This window comes from Cherax quadricarinatus, chromosome 82 (genome assembly GCF_038502225.1).
Source record: "Cherax quadricarinatus isolate ZL_2023a chromosome 82, ASM3850222v1, whole genome shotgun sequence".
In the NCBI taxonomy this organism is placed as follows: domain Eukaryota; kingdom Metazoa; phylum Arthropoda; class Malacostraca; order Decapoda; family Parastacidae; genus Cherax; species Cherax quadricarinatus.
The window spans coordinates 17,591,891-17,601,816 of NC_091373.1; the positions used below are offsets into that span (position 1 = coordinate 17,591,891).

The 9,926-nt window shown below is 48.0% G+C and overlaps 1 protein-coding gene across 1 annotated transcript in view; it reads left to right on the forward strand.

The window, feature by feature from the left end:
* Window positions 1-6,525, forward strand: part of LOC128702846 (uncharacterized) — a 541,804-nt gene extending 535,279 nt beyond the window's left edge. The window contains exon 3 of the mRNA XM_070102618.1: window positions 1,727-6,525. Coding sequence (XP_069958719.1) covers window positions 1,727-3,279 — 1,553 coding nt within the window. The 3' untranslated portion in view covers window positions 3,280-6,525. The remainder of the gene's footprint in view (window positions 1-1,726) is intronic.
* Window positions 6,526-9,926: the final 3,401 nt, after the last annotated feature.

Below are 9,926 nucleotides of genomic sequence, written 5' to 3' on the forward strand. Positions count from 1 at the left end.
CTCTATCCACCACTCCTTATCCAGTGGCTCCTCTATCCACCACTCCTTATCCAGTGGCTCCTCTATCCACCACTCCTTATCCAGTGGCTCCTCTATCCACCACTCCTTATCCAGTGGCTCCTCTATCCACCACTCCTTATCCAGTGGCTCCTCTATCCACCACTTCCTATCCAGTGGCTCCTCTATCCACCACTCCCTATCCAGTGGCTCCTCTATCCACCACTCCCTATCCAGTGGCTCCTCTATCCACCACTCCCTATCCAGTGGCTCCTCTATCCACCACTCCCTATCCAGTGGCTCCTCTATCCACCACTCCCTATCCAGTGGCTCCTCTATCCACCACTCCCTATCCAGTGGCTCCTCTATCCACCACTTCCTATCCAGTGGCTCCTCTATCCACCACTTCCTATCCAGTGGCTCCTCTATCCACCACTTCCTATCCAGTGGCTCCTCTATCCACCAGTTCCTATACAGTGGCTCCTCTATCCACCAGTTCCTATACAGTGGCCCCTCTATCCACCAGTTCCTATACAGTGGCTCCTCTATCCACCACTTCCTATCCAGTGGCTCCTCTATCCACCACTTCCTATCCAGTGGCTCCTCTGTCCACCACTTCCTATCCAGTGGCTCCTCTATCCACCACTTCCTATCCAGTGGCTCCTCTATCCACCACTTCCTATCCAGTGGCTCCTCTATCCACCACTTCCTATCCAGTGGCTGTTCTATCCACCCGTGGAAGGTGTTCAGGAACATTAACAAGGAATCATTCAGGATTGTATTTGACATAAGTCAGAGCTATCACAGCATACAGCACCTGTCTGGCACTTACACCTGATACACCATGGGAGGAGACTGGCCCCAGACTTGAGAGGACTGACCTACCAAACCTAAGAAGTCAACCTGACGGCTGTAGAGACAAGAAAACCCAGGGGAAAAAAAACTGACACTAGCGTGCAATATACCGAGAGAAAGTGATAAGACACTGGGTTAGCCTGGGGATCGCGGACGTGGGAGCATAAACTTAAGTTAACGTGTAATAACTTAGACAAGAACGTGGTGGAATCAGCCAAATAAATTGTAATTGGTACGACAGAACTCAAAAGGCAGGAAACTAATGAAGGTGATCGTGTACAGTTAAAATGGGAGCGTAGAAGCCAAGACTCGACCCTGGCAAACACAAGTAGGCGAGTTCAACTAGGTGAGTATCGTACTGAGCACACACACAAGGTACACGGTACTGAGTACACAGATATACACATAATAGTGAGTGTTAGTGTGGTTGTGAGTGCGCTGCCGCCTAAGCATGTCGATCCTATCCCAGTCCGTCCGCCTACCCTTGTATCTACCCGTTGTGCGGTGGGTAGACGTGAAGCTTATCCTTGTTGCCCAGGTGCACTTGTTGTGGCAGGCAGGTTGCTCGTCAAACCAGACTTTGATGTTTAAGTCTTAAATATGTAGTCTTGAGGCTTTATCCTGAATGACTGAGTTTGAGAGAAGGTCGCCTACCACAGCTTTACAAGGTGTCTCTGCCCACCTCTGTATTATTGAGCAGTCAGTAGTTGTTTGCACCTCCCTGTTTTCTTTTGACGTGGAGATACGGGATGGTGTTTGCTTGCGTGCAGTGGGCGTACTAACACGTGGGATGCTGCATGGTGGTGGGCGTGTGGGCGTGGTTGTCACTAACCACCAGCTCCCCAGCACCGTCACCCACAGTGTTTTCTTGCAGATGGTGGCGGCCCTGTGTTCCCTACCATGTTCGCCGACCCTCCCGCCGACCTGGACTCTGGCGACGCCAGTAAGCTTGTCTCACCACCCAAGCCAGCAGCAGCACCTCAACCGCCGCTATCCATAAGTAAGGACCTCGTTCCCACCTCCACATGGAAGACTACGGAACACAACTCATTCATCTGCAAGCCCAACACCCGCGCCACTTGTGACGTTCTTCCCATCACTACCATCATCAACCCCACTACTGTCAGTACCTCCTCCATCACCACCAATCCCAGTGATGGAGAGGTTCCCTTGACCTTCGCCACCACAGACCCTCCAGAACTTGTCAACAGTAGCAACCTAACCGGTGTAAAGCCGACACAGAGATGCATAAGTCCGCCAGCAGGTGCGGTGTGTTATAATAGCACCTTCAGTAGCGTAGGCGTCGTTGCTCTGGCCAGGGGCGCTGGTGGAGCTAGCAACTCTACAGTAGAGGACGCCTGGGATAGTTTGAGAGACGCGATCTCGGCCCCTAAATCTGGGGCCTCGCGGTGGACGCAAAGTGATCTGATGGAAGCTCTTGCGCTCGTCAAGTCTGGCACGCCAATCAAGCCAGCGGCGGAGCGCTGCAACATCCCTGTCATGACGCTGTGGCGGCGCACGCGCGCACTTGGCATCGTCTCGTCGAAGGTACAATGCGGCTTCCGCTACCCAGCCGCACGACGGCGCTCCAAGAACGACCAGCAAAACCACGCTGGAATAAAAAACGAACCCGATCTGCAGTTTCCGGTGAAGACGGAGCCGGAAGGTTTCAAAGTATCGAAGGTAGAGCCAGAAATCTTGCGTCAGTGCAAACCTGAGGTTGACGATTATTTAAGATGCTGTAGTGGCATCGAAAAAGAAGTCCGCATCTCCCGGGCTGGTCCCCTGAAGGAGATGTCAGCAGTACACGCCTCATGCCGCGTGGCTTCACGGGAAAGCAGTCCTAGACCCTCTGGCAGGGAGAATAGTCCACTGTTTCCCAGTAGAGCAAGCAGCCCTAAAACACTGGCGGGTAGAGAGGCCAGCTCAAACCATTCTGACAAGGTCGCACCCGCCACTCTTGGAAAAGACAAAAATATCCATCCAAAGACAGTTGAAAGTGTGGCAGCGGTCGTGACGCTGAACAGTCCGAAACTACAGCAGCGGCAGCAGCAGCAGCAGCAGCAGCAGCAGCAGCAGCAGCAGCAGCAGCAGCAGCAGCAGCAGGACAACATCCTGAAGAATTCCGAGAAACTGCTCACTGAAGATGGCTCACATAGGGCAGTGAAGACTGGCCAGTGTAGGGAAGAGAGTGGACGGGGCCAGGTACCCCCACCCCCGGGGCGGGCAGACAGGTTCCGGGCCTGGGTAGACATTGTGTTAGAGGGCACAGTGTCTCCTCAGCAGCAACAAGACACTCCCCAGGATCTCACCACACGTCACCAGCGCCCTCCGACGTCCTCACCACCATCACTGCCTACCACCAGCACCTCCATCACCACTACCTCAACCTCCCCGCCCCACACCTCATCTTCCGTTCATCACTAACACTGTCACTCAAAGGAAAAAGTCAGTCAAAGCTCAAGAAACTGATGGTCAGGGAGAAGCTCAAGGGGGCGTCGCCCCCATCCCCGTCGCTAAACTTCTGTATTCTAGGAGAGGAAATGTAAGGTCACCTGGACTTCTAGGAACACCTGTGGCTAATCACACCTTAATCAGAATTTGATGACTGATACATGAGCTGTTGTAAATATGTTATTGTCATATTTTATTTGTATTAAAAATGTGTCATACCTTTACTCTAGCCCTTTATCATCTTTCCCTCACTATCTTCACCTCTCCACTTTCCCGACCTTTTCTCACCTAACTTCCCCCTTCCAACTTCCCCCTTCCAACTTCTCCCCTCAACCTCCCCCTTCCAACCCCCCCCCCTTCCAACTTCCCCCTTCCCAGAGTAGCACCCTTCCATCTAGATGTAACCATAGTAGTGTGTAGGGTAGAAGTACGCTGCTGACATACACAATTTTCTTAATAAAAACGCTTGTGTGGAGAAGTCTGCAAACAAGTTTTTAAACTGGGCTGGTTCTGAGTGCACGCCCGACGCACGCCCCATAGCACCATCATTCCCTCAGACATATTTACCAGATCTTGGAGAATCCAGGAGACAAGGTGGCGTTGTCCTCCAGGCTGGTTTATATATCAAGAATTCTAATTAGTTGGCAGTGTAGTTTGACGTGTTTTTGTGGGTGTGTTGTCGTGCTGCTGAGACAGCTGCAACGACGCTGCTGCTGCTGCACGACACCCTCACTAAATAACATCCGCTGTGCATATATTAGCCTGATCAGTGATGCAACATGGCCCATGATGCAAGGTGCAACCTGGACCATGATGCAAGGTGCAACCTGGACCATGATGTAAGGTGCAACCAAGACCATGATGTAAGGTGCTACCTGGACCATGATGTAAGATGCAACCTGGGCCATAATGTAAGGTGCAACCTGGACCATGATGTAAGGTGCAACCTGGACCATGATGTAAGGTGCAACTTGGACCATGATGTAAGGTGCAACCTGGACCATGATGTAAGATGCAACCTGGACCATGATGTAAGATGCAACCTGGACCATGATGTAAGGTGCAGCCTCGCACCTTACATGAAAAATAAAGAAAACGGTGGTCCAGGATCTTCCTGTTAGAGTAATTACTGACATAACCCATGTTCTGCAGGGAGCTCTGCTCTGCTCTACTCTGCTCTGCTGTGCATCACACTGAAACAGAGCCACACATGAAGTCCAGTCCATAATAAAAGATGATGGTGACTGGTTCTTGAAGATGATGACTGGTTCTTGATGATGATGACTGGTTCTAGAAGATGGTGACTGGTTCTTGACAAAGGTCACCGGTTCTTGATGATGACTAGTTCTTGAAGATGGTCGCTGGTTCTTCAAGAGACGCCAGATTACTAACCCACGCTGGCTTGCTGAAGATCGTCACGTCTCAAACACCAACTAAAGTGAATGTAGTTGCATCCAGAACGGGAGCCAAGTTACACTGACCACGACTTGTATCATCAGACAGTAGTAGCTGCTGCTGCTGCTGTCATGGTGTAGTGATGCAGACAAATTGTGACGAATAAAACAGTTCAGGATATTTAAAGGAAACGTATCGCTCGTAGTGACTTCATTAGGGTTAATGTAGCCACCACGGTAGAAAGTTTCCCTTAATATACACGCAAGTATCTTTACACACTTCTGATATGGTAATGCATTTTTTTCTGTATGAACCGCACGGTCTGACACAAACCAGACCTGCTTATTAGAGGACACGAGGCATTAATTACTGCAGGCACTACAGTTTACCATTATCGGTGCCCCGTGGCCTGGTGGCTAAAGCTCTCGCTTCACACAGCGTTCGGGTTCGATTCCCGGCGAGGGTAGAAACATTGGGCGTGTTTCTTTACACCGGATGTCTTTGTTCCCCATCAGTACAATGTGTACCTGGATGTTAGTCGACTGGTGTGGGTCGCATCCTGGGACAAAAGTGACATAATTTGCCCGAAATGCTCAGCGTAACAAGCGGCTTTCTATATAGTAATGTCATTGATGTTAGCTAGACCTGTATACCTTGTACTTGTAGAAATAAAGATATTATTATGTTTGAAGGCCACGAGAACTGGATTTTAAAGTAATCCTTGTAGTAGGAGTAGCCACAACTGGTAGCTAATCATCTATGCACCAAATTTACAACTATCCACTCACCAACAGAGTCGCTGACGTATTCAGGTTAGAGGTGGAAGTTGAAGTAAAGACACAGTGTCATAATTAAGTAAAATAAATAGTGATAGGAACGACTTACGTCCAGATCACCAGGTCCATCACACTCGAAGTTTGATATGTAGTCCATAGATGGTGCTGACCTGCATATATCACACAGTGAGTATATACTACTCAGTGAGTATACACTACGCAGTGAGTATACACCATCCAGTAACACAGAGAGATACTTGGTAATATACACAGAAGATACAGGAGAGCCTGGGCCCTGACCTGCACACTGCCTTGACACCTAACTGGAGTGAAAGACATGGGAGATAATGTGTAATAAATCTAGTGAAGAGCAGAGGTACCGTAGTCCAAGACTCTCCAACCTGATACTATCACGTATCAGAAATATTGGCAGAACGAAGATAGAAATTTTCAAGAAACTGAACAGCTTCCTGCTAAGAGTGCCTCATCAGCTAGCAGAAACAGCCTGCTTGATCAGGTGGTAAACGAGGAAGCGTGGCCTCAAGAAAGCCCTTGAAACCTGTGAGAGGTGAAGTGCAGGTAGGGGCCACACAGCGCTTGGGGAATGAGAGGTAATCAGATTTAACCAAATGGAAGGGTCAAGTGTGTGTGTGTGTGTGTGTGTGTGTGTGTGTGTGTGTGTGTGTGTGTGTGTGTGTGTGTGTGTGTGTGTGTGTGTGTGTGTGTGTGTGTGTGTGACGTCCTCGATGCTGCCCAGGCCTCACACACCGTAAAACTAACCTCGTGATATTTGCTTACAATGATTTAATATCCAGGAAACATGAAGCAGTGTGTAGGCGGAAAATTGTGATAAAGAGGGAGGCTGGAGGAAAGAGCCCCAAGAGGCAGGCTGGAGGGAGGAGCCCCAAGAGGCAGGCTGGAGGGAGGAGCCCCAAGAGGCAGGCTGGAGGAAGGAGCCTCAAGAGGCAGGCTGGAGGAAGGAGCCTCAAGAGGCAGGCTGGAGGTAGGAGCCCCAAGAGGCAGGCTGGAGGGAGGAGCCTCAAGAGGCAGGCTGGAGGGAGGAGCCTCAAGAGGCAGGCTGGAGGGAGGAGCCTCAAGAGGCAGGCTGGAGGTAGGAGCCCCAAGAGGCAGGCTGGAGGTAGGAGCCTCAAGAGGCAGGCTGGAGGAAGGAGCCTCAAGAGGCAGGCTGGAGGAAGGAGCCTCAAGAGGCAGGCTGGAGGTAGGAGCCCCAAGAGGCAGGCTGGAGGGAGGAGCCTCAAGAGGCAGGCTGGAGGTAGGAGCCCCAAGAGGCAGGCTGGAGGGAGGAGCCTCAAGAGGCAGGCTGGAGGTAGGAGCCTCAAGAGGCAGGCTGGAGGTAGGAGCCTCAAGAGGCAGGCTGGAGGGAGGAGCCTCAAGAGGCAGGCTGGAGGGAGGAGCCTCAAGAGGCAGGCTGGAGGTAGGAGCCCCAAGAGGCAGGCTGGAGGAAGGAGCCTCAAGAGGCAGGCTGGAGGGAGCCTCAAGAGGCAGGCTGGAGGTAGGAGCCTCAAGAGGCAGGCTGGAGGTAGGAGCCTCAAGAGGCAGGCTGGAGGTAGGAGCCTCAAGAGGCAGGCTGGAGGAAGGAGCCTCAAGAGGCAGGCTGGAGCTAGGAGCCCCAAGAGGCAGGCTGGAGGGAGGAGCCTCAAGAGGCAGGCTGGAGGTAGGAGCCTCAAGAGGCAGGCTGGAGGTAGGAGCCTCAAGAGGCAGGCTGGAGGTAGGAGCCTCAAGAGGCAGGCTGGAGGGAGGAGCCTCAAGAGGCAGGCTGGAGGTAGGAGCCCCAAGAGGCAGGCTGGAGGAAGGAGCCTCAAGAGGCAGGCTGGAGGTAGGAGCCCCAAGAGGCAGGAGCCTCAAGAGGCAGGCTGGGAGGAGGAGCCCCAAGAGGCAGGCTGGAGGGAGGAGCCTCAAGAGGCAGGCTGGAAGGAAGAGCCTCAAATGTAATAACGCGACTTTAGTCTCAATCTCTGGGAATTGCAAGACGCGGGTCTCCAGATCCTCCACACCGCCACTATTTTGTCTCCCAAAGCCGACGAATGCCATAAAATCCGAGTGTGGGGCCATGTTGGAGAGTTTTTTGTGCTAATGCATATTTCACCAGCAACAAGGGGCACCAGCACCTGCAGGCATCAGCACCTGTAGGCATCAGCACCTGCAGGCACCAGCACCTGCAGGCATCAGCACCTGTATGCACCAGCACCTGTAGGCATCAGCACCTGCAGGCATATATGTATGCAGAACAACCACTGTGAAAAAATAGCGAAATTCCAGTTCGTGACTTCTCACATTATCAAGAAACTATATAATGTGAGAAGTCACGAAAGCGCTTGGAATTTCACTATTTTTTCACAGTGGTTGTTCTGCATATTGTGATATCACCTGTTTACTGTGATCTTATTGCATATATATATATATATATATATATATATATATATATATATATATGTCGTGCCGAATACGTAAAACTGGTCAATTAGCAAGAACTCATTTAAAATTAAGTCCGTTCTAAAATTTTCTCTTATACGTTTAAAGATATATTTTTTTCATTAATGTTAATGTAAAAAATTTTAATTTTGCACCAAAAGAACCTTAGAAAACTTACCTAACCTTATTATAATAAGAACAATTTATTTTAACCTAACTCAACTAAATATATTTTAGATTTGTTTACAGTAATTAAATACTAAACAAACACAGTGAAATATATTTTTTTCGTTAGGTTTAGAATGATTTTGGCGAAATTATTCCATACACAAATTTTCACTTGTCCTATATGGCAAGATGAGCGTTGCTATTTAAGCCAAGATCGCAAGTTCTGCCTATTCGGCACGACATATATATATATATATATATATATATATATATATATATATATATATATATATATATATATAAAATGTATGTATATATTTGTGTGTGAGAGAGATCGAGTAAAGTGCTGGGAAGTGAGGGTGATAGAGGGAGGTGCTGGAATTGAACAAGTGGTTATTCAGACTAGGCAGTAGCGTTAGGACTGATCAATGAAGAAAAGGGGTGTTAAAACTTTGGAAGAAACCCCAATCACAGACGTGGTATTGACAAATGCAGTCGTGGAGTGATAACCCATAAAATAACGTCAAAAATGTATATTTCATATTCTAACGAATAGGATACAAATAGTGGTAAACAATGCAAAAATCTAGCTTGAGCAAAGTAAAAAGTTTAGTACCCCAAGGCGCAGTCCTGGTGCCTATACTGTTTCTTATCCTCACAGCAGGTATAAAAAGTTTCGTATCCTTTGTGGACGATGCCAATGTAAACATGATAGTCGCCTCAGTGGAAGACACGGAAAATTTCTAAACAGATGTCGAAAAAGTGTCCCAGTAGGCAACAGAAAAATATGATGCTCACTGAGGACAAATTCCAACTCCTCAGGTGGAAACAATGAAGAACTCAGATATCCCATCCTATATGCACTGATATTTGATGATTAACTTAAGAGCCAAAATACGAGTATTCTTGATAAGTATTTACGTGAGTTGCAGCCTTAGTGACTCGAGCACAGTATAGATGTCTCAAATGTTAGTAGGTGTGTTGCAGAGCCCCACAGATAGGAAGTTCAGGTGACCCAACTAGAGTTAATCTCCACATACTAGTTACTAAAACTAGTGTGCTAGGAGACCAAGTGATTTAATGTTTAAGCTTATGTTGAAAAAAATGTTGAATGTAAATGTTTTACTGCCAAGAGAGAGACTGTAAAACAAGCTTCTGTTGTAGCCATGACTTGTAAAACAAACTTCTGTTGTAGCCATGACTTGTAAAACAAACTTCTGTTGTAGCCATGACTTGTAAAACTCCATAATGAGCGAAACGTGGCTGTACACTGAGCAAATGTTGGCTCAACAAAAGCCTTTTCGTCGTAAAATTTGTTACATATATTTTTTGCATATCCCAGGTACTCAGTCTAGTGTACCTTTGTTGTTGTGATGGTAACCTGTGTACTGTTGTTGTGATGGTAACCTGTGTACTGTTGTTGTGATGGTAACCTGTGTACTGTTGTTGTAATAGTAACATGTGTACTGTTATAATAGTAACCTGTGTACTGTTGTAACAGTAACATGTGTACTGTTGTGATAGTAACCTGTGTACTGTTGTGATAGTAACCTGTGTACTGTTGTGATAGTAACCTGTGTACTGTTGTAACAATAACATATGTACTGTTGTGATAGTAACCTGTGTACTGTTGTAACAGTAACATATGTACTGTTGTGATAGTAACCTGTGTACTGTTGTGATAGTAACCTGTGTACTGTTGTGATAGTAACCTGTGTACTGTTGTGATAGTAACCTGTGTACTGTTGTAACAGTAACATATGTACTGTTGTGATAGTAACCTGTGTACTGTTGTGATAGTAACCTGTGTACTGTTGTGATAGTAACCTGTGTACTGTTGTAACAGTA